The 19,851-nt window shown below is 45.2% G+C and overlaps 3 protein-coding genes across 3 annotated transcripts in view; 2 read left to right on the top strand and 1 right to left on the bottom strand.

Moving 5' to 3' along the window:
* Window positions 1-4,813: 4,813 nt before the first annotated feature.
* On the top strand, window positions 4,814-9,409 carry LMLN2 (leishmanolysin like peptidase 2). The gene is made up of 14 exons (XM_045841075.1): window positions 4,814-5,108; window positions 5,243-5,327; window positions 5,414-5,465; window positions 5,781-5,924; window positions 6,181-6,306; window positions 6,500-6,584; window positions 6,732-6,877; window positions 6,954-7,125; window positions 7,304-7,373; window positions 7,450-7,546; window positions 7,648-7,920; window positions 8,133-8,362; window positions 8,532-8,711; window positions 9,202-9,409. The coding sequence occupies exons 1-14, from the start codon at window positions 4,814-4,816 to the stop codon at window positions 9,407-9,409; spliced, it is 2,163 nt and encodes a 720-aa protein (XP_045697031.1).
* Window positions 9,410-9,786: 377 nt separating this feature from the next.
* On the bottom strand, window positions 9,787-13,666 carry CUNH14orf119 (chromosome unknown C14orf119 homolog). Its single transcript, XM_045841294.1, has 2 exons — window positions 13,513-13,666; window positions 9,787-10,927 (listed from the first exon to the last, which is right to left on the bottom strand). The coding sequence occupies exons 1-2, from the start codon at window positions 13,545-13,547 to the stop codon at window positions 10,498-10,500; spliced, it is 465 nt and encodes a 154-aa protein (XP_045697250.1). The 5' UTR covers window positions 13,548-13,666; the 3' UTR covers window positions 9,787-10,497.
* A 322-nt stretch (window positions 13,667-13,988) lies between these two features.
* ACIN1 (apoptotic chromatin condensation inducer 1) overlaps window positions 13,989-19,851 on the top strand; it is a 30,732-nt gene continuing 24,869 nt past the window's right edge. Inside the window, exons 1-4 of the mRNA XM_045841292.1 lie at window positions 13,989-14,162; window positions 15,583-15,648; window positions 18,173-18,284; window positions 18,700-18,819. Of these exons, the coding sequence (XP_045697248.1) occupies window positions 14,025-14,162; window positions 15,583-15,648; window positions 18,173-18,284; window positions 18,700-18,819 (436 nt within the window). The 5' untranslated portion in view covers window positions 13,989-14,024. The remainder of the gene's footprint in view (window positions 14,163-15,582; window positions 15,649-18,172; window positions 18,285-18,699; window positions 18,820-19,851) is intronic.

Below are 19,851 nucleotides of genomic sequence, written 5' to 3'. Positions count from 1 at the left end.
CCCAAGCTGTCCAAACCCGCTACCCCCACACCTAGCACTGTCACCCCTGGCCAGACCATCCAGCCCTGCTGCAATCGGGACGGTTTGCAAAACGCCTGCTAGCTCCCGCTTTGTCACCATCTGAGGTTAGGGCTGTCCTCGGGAGATAAGCCCCCGCCCCGCCCGCCCGTCCCAAGTGAGACTGCCGGCCTGCTGCAATCGGGACGGTTTGCAAAACCCCTGCTGGCTCCAGCTCTGTCACCATCTGAGGTTAGGGCTGCACCCCAAGATAAAGTCTTGCTCCGCCCACTGGCTCTGCCTTCAAACCTCGCAAGCAGCGTGGCCAAGAGACAGAGTTCCTGGGAAGTTCACTCAGGGTCTGGGGGGCTTACTCAGGCCCAGTGAAGACCCCTGGTCCTTTCCCCACCTCTTCTCCCCTCCATCCCTAGCCTCACCTTTGCTCATTGTCCTTGTCACCGTCCTCACCCCTCACCCTCCATCTACTCTCCTCACCTGCCAACTTCCATCTTCATCTTTCCTCCTCCCTCAGCTCCATCCTGCCTTTTCACTACAGTCATTCATTTGCTCAAAAAATACTTAATAACACCAACTCCATGCCAGGCACTTTGCTTCTTATGGGAGCTACGGGATAAAGAAGGAAGACGGCCTCTGACCTTGTGGGACTTACAGATTCGTGAGGGGGACAAACAGAATCTCGCAAAGAAATATATAATTCTAAATTGTGGACAGTGCTATGTGGCAAAAGTAAAAAGGTGATTGTGACAGATATTTAAATGCATCAGGAAAGGCTTCTTTGAGCAAGTAACATATAAACAGGTATCTCATGGATTGAGTGCCAGCCTGCAAACCAAAGGGTCACCAGTTCAATTCCTGGTCAGCGCACATGCCTGGGTTGTTGGCCAGGTCCCTAGTTGGCAGTGCACGAGAGGCAGCCACACATTGATGTTTCTCTCTCTCTCTTTTTCCCCCCTTACCCTCTCTCTAAAAATAAATAAATAAAATATTTTTAAAAATATAATAAAAGGTAAGTAGGAGTCAGTCTGGCAAATGTGGTTCCCAGCAGAAAGAAGTGTATGCAAAGGTCCTTAGATGCAGGCCCTTCCTGGCAGACTGGATTGAGTGGGGGAGATGAGGGCAGAGAGGGGCTGAGACCACATCTCACTCGGATGGATGGGTCCAGAGCACCAGCGGGAGAAAACACCTTCCAAAGGAAGAAGACATTTCCTCTCCTAACGAGAAAGAAGAGATGGCGGTAGACACAGGTAGGAACACAAACAGGTTTGCAGCAGGCTGGGGCTGACTCCTATTTCACCATGAAAGAAGAGGTGATTGCAAACGACTGAGCAGGAGGCTCAGAAAAGGAGGCTTGAAGGTATAAATTCCTACTTGCTGAGGATGGAAGAGGAAGCTGAGTGCTGAGATTTCTGGCTTGGGAGAACCTAAAAAATTTAGAGTGACAGCAGTCTGTCCTCTGGGCAATTTCCTTCAGTGCTCCTTAGCTGCTCCGCAGCAAGTGGGGCTTACTCAGGGAGGCAGGATGGACAGGACAGACTGGAAAGGGGAGCTGAAGGCACTTACAAAAGAGGAATTTAGTGGTAAAGCTGGAACCTAAGGTGGACAAAGAAATGAAAAGACAGGAAGGGCTAATGGTTCTTCAATGAGCTTGTAGAACAGTTGCAGTGAGCCGACTTGAGCAAACACAGGGAAAGGAGATCATATCAGAGAGTGGGATGTTTGATTCAGTTATTTCATTGGTGCTACAGTTTCTGGTGATGATAAGGCTCTGGGCCTGAGTCTGGGAGTGGCTTGCTAAGGTGGAATGGAGAAAAGCGTTAGAGATAAAAGGGTGAGGGAACCGAGAGATCAGCGTGCTTGATAGCCTTACAAACGATACACAACCTAAGACAACTGCTCCGCTCAGCTCCCTCCTTTCTCCACCTCGCACATCCTCCTACCTCCCACAATGTTTCCTCCACTTCCACCCCTTCCTCATCGACACCCCTTCTCCTTATCCCTATCTAACTTCCTATCCCTAGCTCCAGGCCCTTTCTCACCTTCATCCCCATCCCCTCTAACTTCAATTCTCCTAACTTCACCCTCTCTTACCATTGCCTTCACCCTCTCCTTCTCAGGATCTCTCCTCACCTCTACCTTTTCTCCTCAACCTCATCTTTCTCATCCTGTTCCTCTCATTGCAGCTTTATTTCTCCTTCAAGCTGTGCACTTGAGAAGCACTATTGCATGATGGGTTAAAGCCTGTGCTCAGGAACCTAACTATGTGGATTCAAATCCCACATTTTCCACCTACCCATGTTGACAAATTTTGCTGTGCCTCAGTTGTAAAATTGGGACAGGTTGCTGAAAGGATCACATGAGTGTAAAGTGCTTGGAACAATGTCCAGGCACAGAGAAAGTGCTCAGTAAAATGATTGTGATCCTCACCCTTTCTCCTTACCTCCTTGTTCTATCCTCACTTTCATCTCTCGCCTCCACTACTTCTCGGCAACTATTTCGCACCTCTTCAAAGAAGCAGGGATGAATCAGACTCAGCCCCTGCCCAGAGTCTAACAAGGAAACAGGCACAAAAATAAATGTCAGGAGAGTATAATAAGAGCTACTTCAAAGGTGTGAAAGAAACGCTATTGGAGAACAGAGGATATGCAAACTAACTCAGCCTGAGGAGGAAAGTCTCAACAGGCAGATAACCCCTCAGCTGGATCTTGAGAGATCAGGAAGAATTTGCCAGGCAAATGTAGGAGAAATGTATTCCAGCAGAAGAAACGTAAGGTGTTTCTTGGACTTCCTCTATAAGAAGGTATGATGTTCTACTAGCTGTTGTGAAGTTAGGGTGAACCCCTACCCTGGTGGGGCACACCGTGCTCATTATGGCCACAAGGGGGCAGCAAAGCATAGGAGCCAGAAAACATGAAGTGAGCCCCACAGACCTTGGGGTCCATTACCCAAATCCTGATCAGAAAACTTTGTTCACAGATAGCCCATCCCAACCAGGAGAGAAAAAGATTCCAACACTTGGAGGGGAAAAAAATAAGTTTGTAGCCCTGGCTGGAATAGCTCAGTGGATTGAGCATGGGCTGTGAACCAAAGTGTCGCAGGTTTGATTCCCAGTCAGGGTACATGCCTGGGTTGCAGGCCATGACCCCCAGCAATCGCACATTGATGTTTCTCTCTCTCTTTCTCCCTCCATTCCCTCTCTAAAAATAAATAAATAAAATCTTTTTTAAAAAAAAAGTTTGTTTTACAGAAAGAACAAGAGTCCCCTAATGATTTGTACATGTTGATAAGAGCAGAGTATTTCTCCAGAGTTAAAGTGTCTCTAGAATATACACACTTTACTTGACTTTGTTTTTATGAGCCAGAAATTGTTCTCAGCACTTTGCAAATCTTGCTCCTCATAATAACCCTATCAGACAAGTGCAACCATCCCCACTTTTGCGAATGGAAAAGCTGAGGCACTTGGCCAAAGTTGCATAGATAGAAAGGGACAGAGTTGGCTTGACTCAAGTTTGGATGCCTCCCTTGTAATGGCTAGTGCCAGCCACAGTTCTGGAATGTCAAAGTATAAAATTCAGCCTCCCCAGCCTTGTCTGTCACTAATTAGTGATGTTGCCTTAGTCACTGCACCCCTCATCTGCCTCTTCAAAAGTTAAATAATAGGGTTAGGTTCTGTTCCTTTGTCCACAAAATGAAGACTAAGTCTTCTGGTCTATGCTGAGTCCTGTGGACACAAAGCCAACCAGGATGCAGGCCCACCTTGAAGGAGCACAGGATGTGGAGGGAGGGCCACTAAGCCAACAATTATAAAAGACATGACAAATGTTCTGTTTGGAGCAGTAAAGAAAGGGCACCGTCCCCCTCTGGCAGGTGTGGAATTTGAGCTGGAGGTGTTAAGAAAGACTTCCCCCGAGTAATCACAGGGAGGGTAGAAATTAAGCAGGTAGGCAGGGAAGGAGGGGTATTCAGGCAGGGTCAACAGGATATGAAAGCACAGCAGGAGCAAAGAAAACTGAGGGAGTTCCAAGAGTTCGGGAAGGACATCTTTGAACATCTTCACTTACTGTCCATTTAAAGAGTTTACAGTTTACTTTCCCTCCTGGATATGCCTATCGGTGGCTTCCGTGAGGCCTCACAGAGCTAACATAGCAGCTTCTCGTTTGGAAGTATCAGTCAACCAATGTCTATTTACAGCACCTACTAAGTCCCCTACACAGATGGAGGAGATGCCTACATGTCTGGCGGTTTAGAGTCCACCCGGTTCTCATGTGGGGCTGGTGAAGTGCAGGAACCTTGTTTGCCCATCTCTGTGAGCAAAGAATGCCCAGCTACACACACACACACACACACATGCACGCACGCACACACACCATTATGTTAACACCCATGTTTTAGTTCTGAGAAGGTTCCAAGGTTGTCCACTCAGAACATCAGGGGAATTAAGATGAGAGAAGGAAACAAGGTATTTGAGTTCCTTCATTGGTGGGGCAGGCTCCTCTTTGCAAAGGTCAGTTTAGGCCCTGGGAATAACACTGCCCTTTCCCCAGCTCTCCTCCACTTCTGGTGCCCCACACTCCCTGGTCCCCTACCCCCTGGGGCGGAGGCAGCTTTGGCCTTTGTGGTTCACATCTGACCTCCTGGCAGGAATTGTAGTTAACACTTAAATCTTGAAAAATAAGCAAAAGTGGAGGAGGGGACAGGTCCAGATACAGAAGAGAAAGGAAAGTCAGAAGTGAGTGAGGCAGGGAAGGGAACACAGGCAGTACCAGGGCAGGCTGCAGGAGACACGAGAAGGGAGAAGATGCTTCTGCTGCTACTCCTGGGGGCTGCCGCAAGCAGATGTCTACATAATGAGGCACAGAAGTCTGTGAGCCTTCTCAGGCCCCCTTTCTCCCAACTTTCCTCAAACTTCCGCTCTTCCTCCCTCACTCTCCCTGGCTCTCATGATCCTCAACCCCTCCGAATCCAAACCTGCTATATAAGAGACCCTGTGTCAGATGGAGCTGGGGATCCTGAGGGAGATGGGATGAGTGGGGAAGCCCAAGCCCTGGCCGCGGTGAGAGAGGCTGCTCAGCGACTACAGGGTGTCCTAGCAGGTAAGTGGGCGAACAGAGGAGTCGGGAGGGCTGAGGAACAGAGGGATCTGAAGCAGACTGCCTCCACAGAAGAGGAACTGAAACTCTAAGATACTGAGGTAAAATGGACCTTTTGTCTTGTTAAGTGTTTCCAGTGCAAGGACCCCTGCTTCTGAGCCGAGACCCTGCACAGTACTGCCATGCTGTCTGGGGAGACCCGGACACCCCAAACTACCACAGGTGAGTTCATATCATTGTGAGTGTATACAATTCCTCTTCAGGGGTACCCAGTCTCCAGCTCACCTGCAGATATTCATTCTTGGCAGGTGTAGCCTCTTGAATCCAGGGTACAAAGGAGAGAGTTGCCTGGGTGCAAAGGTAAGAGCAATTTCTCAAATTTGGGGATCTGAAGATCTTCAGCTTGCCTAGACCTCTGCAAGACTACCAGCATTGCAATTACCAAATGTGCTCCCTAACAATACAGCCCTGAACCCCCCTCTCCCCCTGAATTTATTAAGTAGGAGATTGGTGGTGGGGATGCTAGAGCTCCCTATTCTAGCCAGCTGCCTCAATGACACTAAGGCAGACTAAAGATAGAAGCTCTCCACCCCTCACTCCTAGTACCCAGTTTCCTATTGTCCTATCCTTCCAGCCCATCTACTATCCTAGACACCACATTTCACTCCCTGCCAGATCCCTGACGCCCATCTCCGCGGTTATGCCTTGTGGCCAGAGCAGGGTCCCCCACAACCAGTCCAGCCAGATGGGCCTGGGGTCCAAAACACTGATTTTCTCCTGTATGTGCGGGTTGCCCACACTTCCCAGTGCCACCGAGAGGTGAGGTTCCAATCAAATCCCTTTTCCCTACTCTGCTTCTCTGAATCTTAAATATGAGGGGTAAGGACATAAAGCAGTTTTTATTAAATTGTGTTTATTTGAGGTAACTTGGGGCATGTTGATGAAGTTTGGATGGGGATTAAAAACCCTCTCTTCCATTCCTTGGTACCATTGGACCTTCATTTCCAGGAAGATTTCTCCTGTGTTACCTTACTTCTCTCCTTTCCTCCCCTGTGTTGTCCTCACCCATCCACAGCCCTCTCTCATTGCCTATGCTGCCTGTTGCCAGCTGGACTCAGAAGACAGGCCCCTTGCTGGTACCATTGTCTACTGTGCCCAGCATCTCACCAGCCCCAGCCTCAGCCACAGTGACATCGTCATGGTGACTGCTGCATAATGACAGGTTGGGGGAGGTGGGGAAGGTCATGCAGCTTTTCCACATGAAGTGGAGGAAACTACTAAATATGGAACAGGAGATGCCTCGGGTTCTAAGTGCTGGGGCAGAGGGGCTGTGGAGTGGCTGGGCAATCCTGCTGCAGATCCAGTCTCCCTCACTCTGCTGCCCCTGTCCACAGGCCACACTACATGAATTGCTCCATACCCTGGGTTTCTCTGGACAGCTCTTCAAGAAGTGGCGGGATTGCCCCTCAGGACCCAGCGGTAAATGAGAGGAATGAGGAAGAGGTCTTCCCCCGATGTTGACTGGAGGGAATCACTGCTATCTCCTGAACTTCTTCCTTCCAACTCTACCTCCCCCTTCCTAAGTTTTCCTCTCCTCGAATTGCCTCTTCCCCTTTCTCTGTTCAGTTCGAGAGAACTGTACTACAAGGCAACAGGTGACAAGGCGAGATGAGTGGGGACAGCTGCTTCTCACCACCCCAACTGTTAGCCACAGCCTGGCCAAACACTTGGGAGTGCTAGGAGTTTCTCCGGGCGCCCCCTTGGAAGAAGAGGTGAGAATAAGAACAGCCTAAGGTGTTGGAAGGAAGAAGCAGTAGCCAGGTGGCAACCAGCTACCTCCTCCAATAGGGCCCTTTGTCTTCACACTGGGAGTCTCGACTACTCCAAGGCTCTATAATGACTGCTACCTTTGACAGTGCCCAGCGTGCTCGACTAGACCCAATCACTCTTGCTGCCTTCAAAGACTCAGGCTGGTACCAAGTCAATCACAGTGCTGCAGAGGAGCTGTTGTGGGGCCAGGGTGAGAAATAAGGGAAAAATACAGAGGGGCGCACATGGCCGGTCAGCTTGGGGAGAGTGAGAGGCTGGACACGATTATCTACAGCTTAAGGTGGAAGGGAAGTTGTAAGCACAACCAGCACTGAGGGATGTCTGGGTCTTTATTTGTCCTGAGGGCTCTTTCTTGTCCTCTCATGCAGGATCTGGCCTGGAATTTGGCCTGGTGACCACATGTGGTACTGGCTCCTCAGACTTCTTCTGTACTGGCAGGTGTGTGTGCTGAGTCGTTGAGGGGCTATGCGGCTGTCAGTGATCCTAGTGTCACTCTATCATCCCTTCCCTACAGTGGACTGGGCTGCCACTACCTGCACCTGGACAAGGGAAGCTGCTCCTCAGACCCTGTGCTGGAAGGCTGCCGTATGTACAAGCCCTTGGCCAACCGAGTAAGTATACTAGAAAACAGTGAAACTGAGTGGGCCTGGCGAGGAGTCAAGTTCTAAGACATCAATATAGACACTATTTTACCTTCTGCCCTGCTCTTCAGAGTGAATGCTGGAAGAAGGAAAATGGACTCCCACCTGGGGCAGAGAATCCCCATGGGGAGATCTACCATTCCCAGAGTCGGTGCTTCCTTGCCAACCTCATATCACAACTGCTCCCTGGGGACAAGGCCAGGTTTCCCTCTCAGATCCCACACCTGCAGGAAGCAGAGCTCGCTGGCCACTGCTACTTACATCAATGCACAGAGAGGGGAGCCTATAAGGTGCAGGTGGAGGGGTCCCCCTGGGCCTCATGCCCTCCAGGAGAGGCTATTCAGGTGGGTGTTATAGGTGAGGAAGCTGTAGCACCCTCACAAAAAGAAATTTGGAAATGCTTATAGAGTGGTTCTACCCAATCTGTTTTATGTTCATTTTTTTACTAAGTACCCACAGAGCCCATGACTTTGACCTAGACTTTACATTTTCCCTAGAAGGAAGGTTTGAGCAGGTAACTGAGGCTCTAACTATACCCTGCTACATTTCCTTGTAGATACCCAGGTACTATGGTCTTCTCTTCTGTCCCCGAGGTCGGCTGTGTCAGACTAATGAAGGTACAGATTCTGCTGTTACTACCCCACCTATGAATCTTTCAACTCAAGACCTGTTATTCAGGCTGTCTTTAGGATTAGCTGGGCCTCCAGGCCATTCCCTGGGGAAGGAAGAACGAGAAGAGTTGACTGAAGCAATTCTACAGGCTCTGGTGAACAGAGGCACTAGCAGGTAAAGGGACAGTTTAGGCTGAGGATTTTTACTATGTGCCAGGGAGAATGCTAAGTCCTTTACTTCACAACTGTCCTGAGACTTTCTGTTCATCCCACTCCTAAGCCTGCATATTTTGTAAGGCTATCTTCCAGTATACCTCCATTAAGAGATCCAAATGTCCATTTAGGTGCTACTTCCACAGCCCTTCAATTACCACCAGCCTGGTATTCACTGTGCATATATGGAAGTCTCCTGGTTGCCAAGGACCTTCAGTTAGTATGCTGCACAGGGCCTTGACCCTGACTCTCCAGAAGAAGCCTCTAGAAGTATATTATGGAGGAGCCAACTTTACCACAGAATACAGCAAGTAATATTCCAAGTAGTTTTCTTTTTCAAATTCCTAGAGTCTAGATATTTGAAATTGCACTTATTAAGCAGTTATTCGTTTCAGAAAACAAGGATCCCTGACCAACATTACCTGAAGCCTATCATTATGGGACACTTCTCCACTCATGAGTTGGAGTCCCCCCAACTCTAGGAGATAGGGGTCCTAGCCCCCTTCCTTTCTTATGCAGTACCTAGGCATCATGTCTAGCTACCTAAACACCAGTCTAACCCTTCCCTTAAGCCACTTCCCTCACTGCCAGGTTAAATCTCCTTCCAACAATCTAAGTTGCTGATGAGTTGGAATTTTGTCTTATTCCTACTTTCAGATTCTATAGTCACTCTGATTTCCTGTTTAGCTCACTGTTTGGATGAAACAGGGTTTTATGAGCTCTGTGTATTATAAAGGTAAAGCCCTTCACCTCATTGGCCGAGCCATTACTCCAAGCCAACTGTTACTTCTATGTTCCTAGGTTGCTGGTTACCTCGGGCCATAATTCCTCCATGACCCATCCAGGTCTGTCCACAGGGCTCTGCCTAACGCTGCTTATCCTGGTGGGTGCACTGGGAACCGTGGCCTATCAGAAACGAGCTACTCTTCAGGTGGGCCCATCTGCCCCTTACCATTCACCAGAGGTCCAAAACACAAGGGGCTCAGCTGGAGGAATAAGGGAGGTGTGATATTACTAAAAGCATGATGGGGCAGGACACAAATTATTTCAAGACAACTGAGTGGGCCCTGGCTGGTATGGCTCATGGACTGAGTGTCGGCCTGTGAACCAGGGACTCGCTGGTTGATTCCCAGTTGGAGCACGTGCCTGGGTTGCAGGCCAAGTCCCTGATTGGGGGGCATGTGAGAGACAGCCACAAATTGATGTTTCTCTCCCTCTCTTTCCCTTCCCCTCTCTCTAAAAATAAATAAAATATAAAAATAAAATTAAATTAAAAAGACAACTGGATGGGAAGTCAATCTACTATCTACCCTTAAGTTCTACTTTTCTCGACATACCTCTTTTCATACTGGGTTTGCAATGGAAAAAAAAAAGGTAGACTTATCATTCTGAAGATTCATTCTTTATTTTGATACAAAAAATAAACCCTTCTACCTCTAAAGAGTATCATTTGTTCTCATGTTGCTGTAGAGCAAGCTTACAGAATAAGAACATCTGATAGCAGCTCCAAGGATATCACATATGCTTTTGAAAAAGTCATTGTTATTTGGGTTCAAACACACATCAGTGTGGAGGAAGGAGTAATTAATTATCTCCCTCTTCTAATTTTTCCATAATTTTACTGTATCATCACAAGAAAGCTAGTAGTCAGGATGTCACATAATTATGCCAGAATCTGCTAAGGGTGGTGAAACCAGCCATCTGAATCCAGCTAAATATAAAAACATGACCTTTTATTGCCCTTCTCTTCTGTTTCTGGAGTAGGAGGGCTCTGCTTTATAACCCCATGGGCCAGTAGTAGGCTTGAGTAACAATGTGTAGGTGCCTTTTGGTTATAGTTACAAAAGAAGCCATTACATTCTTGAGGGTTTGACATCTCTTGAAGCAGACTGCTGATCTGGATTTGCTTAGATTGAAAACATTCACACTAGGAGTCCAGCTAACACTGAAATAACCAGGCCTGTGGTGTTCAGCAACTTTAGTCAGCAGATCAGGATACCATTCCCAGACCTTTAAGTGACACACCTGAAGTTCTCATTGTCAAGTTGTGACTTTGACTCCATCAGCTCTGGTTATCTTCTCTGATTTTAATGCCTATCAGTCTTTACCAGCTGTAGCAGCCACTGCTTGGTAAAACTTTGCCACAAAGTCTGGCTCACTGATCTCCAGCTGCCTGACAAATTCATTGCGTTCCTCCTCAGCCCAACCTCGAAACCACTGATCCCAAAGACGTAGCTGGCACTCAAAGATACAAGGTGGCCGGTTTCCTCCAGACACACTAAGCTGCTCCAGACCTTCCAGCAATGGCTGTAATTTTCCTGGTACTGCTTTAGCTACCAGGTCCTGTAGGAAACGTTCACGCTGAGGACCTGACCAACTGGCAAACCAGTGAAGAATACACTTCATTTCCTGGGAAGTGATGTAAGACATTGGGGGAGGGGAAGAGTTAGTAAAATTGTCTGGCACCGAGGGTAAAGGTGACGGGAAGGATAGTTGCATTGATGATGAAGATGAGTCCAGTGGCATCCTGAAACATAAAAGCACTGTTATATACTCTTTAGACAAAGCAACCAAAATACAACTTCCCAACAAGAAATCTTATCACAATCAGCATCTATAAAGAAAATGACTTTTCACCAATACAATTTACAAGAATTAGGTTATTATCAAACTACTTTAGAGAAGTCATCCAAGAATAATTTTATGTTATACTTGCCAACCTTCTTTTTCAAAGCAATTTCCCTCCCCAACCACTGTTTCCCTCCATCATTCTTTTTTAAAAAAATATTTTATTTATTTTTAGAGAGGGAAAAGGAAGGAGAAAGAGAAACACTGAAACTTGCTTGGTTCCCTCTCACATGTACCCAACTGAGGACCTGACCCACAACCCAGGCATATGCCCTGGCTGGAAACTGAACCAGCAACCTTCTGGTTCGCAGGCTGGCACTCAACTCACTGAGCCATGCCAGCCAGGGCATCATTCTTATTAAAAAAAATCTAAAAATAACTTTTTTCAAGTGACCAAAAATTTTTGACTAACCATAAGCATGACAGTTTCCTCTGTTTATTAGACTTTGGTGATTAAAAACAAGCAGCCTTGTACTGAACAGTGAAAATGCCAAGGGTGAGGGTAGCTTACAGTTTTACTGTAGGATAAATATGTTTTCAAATAACATCTCTCCCTTTGGCCATATCAGTTCAGATCATCCATGTATACATTTTAAAATCACTTCTTCACTTCTCCAAAATCTATCATCATCTACATCTGGCCATTTTTCCAAAATGACATCAATGATGTAACCTGTAAAGCCTCCTTCAATGATGATTTCATCTTCCAGTTACTGAGGCACTACAGAATTTTTTTAGCAAAAAAATCTTTGTGCTTCTTTTTAAGATCAATTTCAAAAGTTGCAAGGCCACATACTCTCATTTTAAAATTTTCATCTGAGGATATATTTATTGATTTGGGCAGGGGGTGGGGAGAAGAGAGAGAAAAAGAACACTGATATGAGTAAGAAACATCAATTAGTTGTCTCCTCAAGCACCTGAACTGGAAATCAAACCTGCAGCCTTTTGGTATATGGATGACCCTTCACCAAGTAAGCCACCCAGCCAGAGCAAGGGCACATACTCTTATATAATTCTTCTTTGCTCTGGGAATTTTGGCTATCGTAACTTTTTTTTGGCAATCATCTTCTTTTTTGTTGTTGTTTGACCACTTCTACATCTCTTTTGTTTTTCCTTTTCTTCCTCTTCTGCTGTTCTTGACTCTCAATAATCCCAGCTTATCCAATACATTTCTTACCCATTTTCTCCTGCCTATTTCTATGTTCCAGGTTGAGTAAAGAAAAAAATGATTAATGTTGGTCCATCTTATCTTCCCTAAGTGAAAAAAGGTACCCAGTTTTTAACCAAATATACAACTGGTCAGGGAAGGCCCAATGCTAAACATTCCAGAGCCATCAACAGTGGAGGGGAAAAAATACATCACATATAATAAATGAGTCTCCTTTGCAACATACACACAGCTTCTAAAATATGCCAACAGCCCTGGCTAGTGTGGCTTAGTGGATTGAGCACTGGCCTGCAAACTGAAACATCATTAGTTCAATTCCCAGACAGAGCACATGCCTGGGTTACAGGGCAGGTCCCCAGTTGGGGGCATGTGAGAGGCAACTGATCCATGTATCTCTCACATACTGATGTTTCTCTCCCTCTTTCTCCTTCCCTTCCCTTCTCTCTAAAAGTAAGTAAATAAAATCTTTAAAAAAAAAGTATGCCAAGAAATTGATAACATCCATTACTTCTTCATATTTCCTGTAAATCACCAGGAAGGAGGGCAGAAGTGATGGGCCCTGAACCAAAATAAGATAACACAGTAAGAAAAACAAAAGAATAGTCACGTGTTTATACAAGACTGAAAAAAAGCATAGTTGGTTTGGTGGCTTACGGATCTAACAAGTGTTACACTGCTGCAGATGTATAACAATTCACGTGTTTCAACTGTTTTCCCTAATGTTCAACATAATGCCTACTGATGCCCTATCACTGATGTGCATCACTAATGCAACTATGAGGTCGGCCAACCTGAATAGTTTTCAAGGACCACAGTTTGAATCTCTAACAATGAAAACCTTAAACTACTACTGTATATAAGCTGTTGTACTGTTTGTGCCAAATGGATTATTTGTAAAGAGAAAGGAACCTCTAAGCAATTAACATCAGTTCTGTACCAACGAGCCCTGCGAGGCTGTTTTTTTTTTCCGTGGCCCTGCAAGAAGCAATTTCTCCTAAAAGAACTGTATTCCCTTATTCGAGGAAAGTGAATTTTTCCCGAGTCTCCCGATATGACTTCCACGGCAAACTCAAGTTCACTAATCATGAATTAGTTCAGTCTGAGTCCGAAGGCACGCCACTACCACTTTCCCACCTTGGAGGCCCATAAGCCTGGCATTGCGAGGTCCCAAAGAAAAACGTAGTCTTAGATGGGAGTGGCGGGGATTAAGAGGACGGGAGGCAAGATCAGTTTCCGTAGAAGAAACTTGCTCCACGAGGGTGACCCGCAAACACCGAGTCTGACCCAGCCCAGAAAAGGACTTCTACCCCGCTTACCTCCCCTTTCCTCTCACAGGGAACCGAGAGACCATCACAAGAGTACTTGGGCTCCATCTACCGCCACTGCTTCCACGTTTCCTGAAAACCCTAAGCAAGGCCAGCCAGGCAGCCCACGCACTTCCGGTCCCGGACCAGCCCCAAACACCCAAGCGCCCCAGCGTTTCGGCGTTAGGTCCGGAGAGAGCCGAATAACTCCGATCTTGGTTAGGCCAGAGTCGAGGGCTTCCGAATACATTCGATTCAAAGCCTCGGTAAAACGAAGATAACCGAGCTCTAAAAGAGGGATGAGGGAGGGGGGAAGCGTCTGACAGGATGGAAAGAACCGATTGGTGCCGATGTGGAGACGGAAACACCCGAGCAGTTCCGGAGGAACTCGGGGAGTTGTGAGTGGTAATCGAGGGGTGGATTATGGCAGTGGGCGGAGTCAGATCTGTACGTTCGAAGGGCGTTAGCGGAAATTACCGAAGATGCCCGAAGCCGTCGGGACGGACCCGAGTACCTCACGCAAGATGGCGGAGCTGGAGGAGGTGACTCTGGACGGGAAGCCTCTTCAGGCGCTGCGGGTGACCGACCTGAAGGCCGCACTAGAGCAGCGAGGCCTAGCCAAGAGCGGGCAGAAGAGTGCCCTGGTCAAGCGGCTCAAAGGGGTGAGGAGACGGCCTTGCCGGAGTGTCGGAGGGGAGCGGACCCGGTAGAGACGAGTCTCTGCTGCGGCGCAGGCGCAGTGTCCGTGCTCGGCGCGAGCTGGCTCAGGCCGCCAGCGCGAGCCTCCGGAGCCGTGCGCACGGAGGTTGGCGAGGCTCGCGCTGGTATCGAGATAGCGCCAGTTCCCGCCTTAACGGCAGCAGCGCGAGCACAAAATGGGAGGGTGCGCGCTACTCTCCCAGAGTGTCTTAAGCTCCTTCCTTCTTTCCCCACCCCCTCCTTGTTTGTGTCTGTGGTTTCGGCGCATGCGCTGCAGAAGGAGTTAAATCCCACTACTACCGCCGGTGTTGTTGGCCTGATGGGGGGGCTGGTTGGTCTGGGTGGGAGTTTAGGGGTATAGTTGCTGGGAGAGGTTGATGGGGTTGGTATCGATATCCAGAAAAATAAGATTGGGGTAGGGTAAAAATGTCTGTCTGATTACATTAGGAGCTGTGATGAAGAGAATCCTTAATTTGAAGGGATATGGTTATAGAGGGGTGTATAATTTATAGGGCATCCACAGTAATTTGGGTAGATTAGAGTTTGATGACTATTGGTGAGAGAGGTGAGGCAGGTTGGTATATATGTTGGGGGTTTTGAATCGGTTTGAGTAGGTTAGGGTAGGATAGTCATGAGGTGGATATATGGATTGATGTGTATGGGTTTGGTGTAAACGGAGGGAAGATGATGATGTCTTGGTTTTAAGTGGGGTGAATTAGGATATGTGGTGGGTAGTACAGCTTAGGGCTGGGTTGGCTCAAGGGTTGAGTTGGCAGAGTGTTGCTTTATACATAAACTGACAATTTCGTGGGGAGGATCATTAAGTCAGACCACAGTTTACAGGGTCTGCTCATTTTGTTCTGTAGTCTCTTCTTTAAATTTAGTAAATCTAGGTGCCACTCTTTTGGAAAGAATCTTAAGTAGATCTGGTCCTGGGTAACTAAATGTAGTCCTGGTTAACTGTTTGACCAAGTAATTCAATCAGACCAAAACCAGCAGCCCCATGGTTTCATGTATTTGGAGCTGATTTGAGTATTTGAATTTTACCTGCAGTGCCAGGTTTAGAAGGGGCACTAGTCAGAAGTCCAAAAGACTATAGAGGTTATATTGTAGTACTGACTCATAACTGTCACTGATTTTGTTAGGTCACTGATTGTCTCATGTGCCTACATTTTACCTCTGTACATTTGGGAGCAGTAACCATGGCTACCTTTAAGGGTCTTCTGAAGATAAATGAGAACAGTATTAGTAAACGGCTTTTAGGTACCCTGGAAAGAGTACAGTTTAAGTGTTTATGGGTAGTTGTTGCATTTAATGAAGAGATTGGGGGAGGGGTGGCCTTTTTCCACCTGATTTCTGACTTTTTGCCCTTCTTTACACCAGGCTCTAATGCTAGAAAATTTACAGAAACACTCAACACCCCATGCTGCATTTCAGCCAAATTCCCAGGTAAGAAAGAAGGTTCATTAGAGGGGGTAGGCTCTTTGGATACACAAACACATGGAAAGACATGACATATACTTGATCCTTGATTCCTTACCAACATTTCTTAAGTTCCCTGGGTCAGAAGTGTTCTTATACCAGGAAAGTTGAATTCTAATAAAAGAATTCAAGAACAGAATCAGAATCTTGTTAATAACCAAGATCAGAGCAGAATTAAACAACATAGAGACTAAAAGCACAATTCTAAGGATCAGTAAATCCAGGAGCTGGTTCTTTGAGAAGAGAAGAGCTATTCGTTCATTTCTAATACATACTTGAAATGGTGTGTGCAGAAAGATGTGGCTCCAACTTAAGTGTTGTACAGGGATCTGAAGCCATTTATTTGCCACTGATTTGGGGGATGTAGTAGTCTTTGAATATGGAAATAAAGTAGACAATCACTAGGCAATGTAGGAAAATACTTGCTGAGGAACTCTTGTGTTGACTTAGATTTTTCAAGAATTTGGTCCTTTGGAAATCACCCACCATTAAAAGTGCTAATACTCACCATGCAGTTACTCCTAAATGTAATTAGTTGCTCTGTTACTTAAGGCAAAATAATTCACCTTTGAGGCCTTGGTTTCTTCAGTTTCCCTATGTGTAATATGAGAGGTTGGACCAGATCCATAGTTTTATACCTGCTCTGCTCAGGTTTTGTGAAGCTGTTTTTGGCGGCTTCCTAGGAAATAAACCTTTTTCCCAAGTGAGCAAGGGTTCACACTCCGCTCTTAAATTAGATCAGATGATCTATTTCTGTCTGCTTTGTATATTGAGTTTGTGCATAAGACTTTAGAAGTAATCATTCTACAGTTTTCTTTTAAAATAAAAAACCCTAAAAACTAAAATTTTAGCACTATTTTAAACTGCATAGTCTCTTAAGATTTTTTCCGTTTTAAAATTCCCTCATTGTAGTGTATCATGCACTTAAAGGAAAAATCCAGATCTTTGTTAGTGCAGTAGTGTGCAGCTCAAGTCCCAAGATACTGTGGAAAAAGAAGAGAGCCGCCTTCCTACCTTGTTATCACCTCATTAAATTGTATCTTAATCCAGCCAGCTTACATAGGTTTAGTTAAGTACTTTAATAAGCATTAGAAACTGCATAAGTTAATCAGTTTATGATTATATTCCTTTTGCATTTTAGTCTTTGAAGCTTTGCTTTTATTGACATAGGATTTTTTACAAGATTTTATTTATTTACTTATTTTCAGAGAGGGTAAAGGAAGGAGAAAGAGAGAGAAACATCAGTGTGTGGTTGCCTCTAACGAGCCCTGGAAACCTACCTGGGCCCGCAACCCAGGCATGTGCCCTAGGCTGGGAATTGAACCAGCAACCCTTTGGTTTGCAGGCTGGTGCTAAATCCACTGAGCCACACCAGCCAGAGCTATCATAGCACTTTTGCAACAAATATATGTATTCTCTAATATATGAACCCACACTTCATCAATGTCCATTGAGTACCAAGAAACTATTTCTACTTTAGGTGAAAGTGAACATTTACCATACTTATGAAAGATAACTAGTAATATAGAAAGTATTTAGATTTTTTTCCTTTTTCTGGAGTTCTAAAGGGCTTGCCCAACAAGAATGTTCTCAGGAGGAAGATTTGTGAAGAGAAAGCTGAAGGACAAAAGATTGATGTGGGGGTCTGTGTTGCAAAAAAAAGGGGGGGGCAGGGAGGATGAAGCCTCTGGATTTTGAATATTGTTACCACAGATTTCTTATCACCCAAAGAAAATGAAGTTAGAACTCTGTCTAAAAGTTGAATGGACATCCTTTTTTTAATTTGTTTTCATACTTTTAAGTACTATTCTTGCATTTTAAAGATGTTTGTCAAAATGTTGCCTGGATAGGTTGAGATTGATTTTCTGTTAGCAACAAAAAATGAACTAGAATTTTTTTGTTTCATTTCTTGATGTTACTATCATAAGAACAATTTAGATTTTCCTTTCAAAAGGTTTTATTTATTTATTTCTAGAGAAGGGAAGAGAGGGAGAAAGGGAGAAAAACATCAGTGTGAGAGAGATGGATCAGTTGCCTTGACTGGGGACAAACCCAAAACCCAGGCATGGACCCTGACCAGGAATCGAACCAATGACCTTTTGCTTTGTAGAATAACACTGAACCAACAGCACACCAGTCAGAGCTAGATTGTTTTTAGATAATATTTTTTATTATCTAAAAATTTACATTAAAAGATGTAGTTTTACAGGAATTTATTTCTTTTACATTATTTATGCATCATTCTTTGGATGGGAACTGAATATTAAAATTAAAAAATTACATGAAGTTCCGCACCTTGCCATCTTTTGTGGATCATAGGGCTATTTATTTTGGTCCTCAGCATAAAAGTAGCTTAAAAAAGGGCCATCTAACATTTTAATCATCTTTCTTGAGTCCAGTAAGGGGTAAGACCTTTGGACCATGGAATGTTTTTCCTTGCATTTTCCTAATTTGCCTTCCTAGACTTTCCTTTTCCATGTCCTGTACACAGATTGGCGAGGAAATGAGCCAGAACAGTTTCATAAAGCAGTATCTGGAAAAGCAGCAGGAGCTACTTAGGCAGCGTCTGGAACGTGAAGCTCGAGAAGCTGCAGAACTTGAAGGTAAGCCCAGAACCGTTGCTTCTTACAAGGAGTTCTTCATTCTTATTCCTGTAACCAAGTAGATCGGCCTGTTTAGGCAATTCCAGGAATAAGTCAGTCTGAGACTAACTACTTATTTGTTTTGGTAGTTTATGGAGCCAAGAAAGTTACTATTTACTTTTTGTCAGGGCAGAAGACACTTAATTTGACTATCTTATTAGAAGAGGATTCCTGCCACCAGGAAGAGTTAAAAGTAAATTAAGCCACCCTTTAGATGAGGTAGAGCTTAGTCCTAGGGAGTTTTTCTCTATGTACAGCACTCTTTTTAGTAAATACTCTGTATCCATGACTTTGCCTGACCTCCTTCACTCCTACATATTCCCACATGCTGAGCCCTTCACTCCCTCCCTGCCCCGACCCAATCTGTACTTTGCAGAAGCTTCAGCTGAGTCGGAGGACGAGATGATCCATCCTGAGGGAGTGGCTTCCCTGCTGCCTCCTGACTTTCAGAGCAGCCTGGAGAGACCAGAGCTGGAGCTCAGCAGACATTCGCCCAGTACGTATCTCCCTCCCCACTGCGCTGTTTTGTCAATCCTGCGTAGTTGGTGGGGGGAGGTAGTTACACCTCCTTTCCTGCTAAGCCTCCGTTAATTCAAGTCCCAGGGAAACTCTGTGACTTGATATTTGACATGTTTTTTATGGAAACTATGTCCTTTTTGAAGTCTGCTTTCACCACTATGTTGTGTTAACCTCTCAGAGTGTTTTATAAAGCAATTTGATTTTTCTTTTCCTCTGTACCTTTTCAACCTCTTCTGCCTCTGAATTTAGCAATGGTCACAACTTTTTTTCACCTCTTTACCAATTATGTATGAGTTGCGCATCCCATCACCCCCAAGAGGGCATTTACTATAGTTTATTAATTCATAATTTTTATTGAGCATCTGTTTATGCCAGGCATGTGCTAGGCACCAGGAATATAGTAAAGAAAGAGAGAAGTCTCTGCCCTAATGAAACGTATAGTCTAGCGAGGAGATGGGCATTAAACAAATTATGACATAATTAATTACAATTGTGCTATGTGCTATGAAAGTCAGTGCAGAGTATTATGTGACCCAGTATGTGGACTAGGTTCAGGCAAGATTAAATTTTTCATATTATTAGGCAACCAGTTTTGCATAACATCTCATGCAAAAGTATAAATGCAGCCTTTGTCAGGAAATACTTATCTAAGTATCCTTTCAGAAGAACATGTGCATAAGACTTGTGTACAATAAATAGCTATATTTTTTATAAAGTTTTTATAGGGAAAGAGAGGGAGAGAAACATTGATTGGTTTCCTGTTGCACGTACCCCAACCAGGGACCAAACCTGCTGCCTAGGCATGTGCGGGAATTGAACAAGCGAACTTTCAGTTTACAGGACAGTACTCGACCAACTGAGCCACACTGGTCGGGGCAGATAACTATATTGAACCAATGCGTAAATTAACAAGTTTTTTATTGATTTTTTAAAAAAGATTTTATTTATTTATCTTTGGAAAGGGGTAGGGAAGGAGAAAGAGAGCTAGAAGAACATTGATGTGTGGTTG

The sequence above is a fragment of the Phyllostomus hastatus genome, unplaced genomic scaffold, assembly GCF_019186645.2.
Source record: "Phyllostomus hastatus isolate PE091 unplaced genomic scaffold, TTU_PhHast_1.1 phas_contig_348, whole genome shotgun sequence".
Classification (NCBI taxonomy): Eukaryota; Metazoa; Chordata; class Mammalia; order Chiroptera; family Phyllostomidae; genus Phyllostomus; species Phyllostomus hastatus.
Note: the sequence above shows the minus strand (reverse complement) of the source record. Positions and strands in the feature narration are given on the sequence as shown.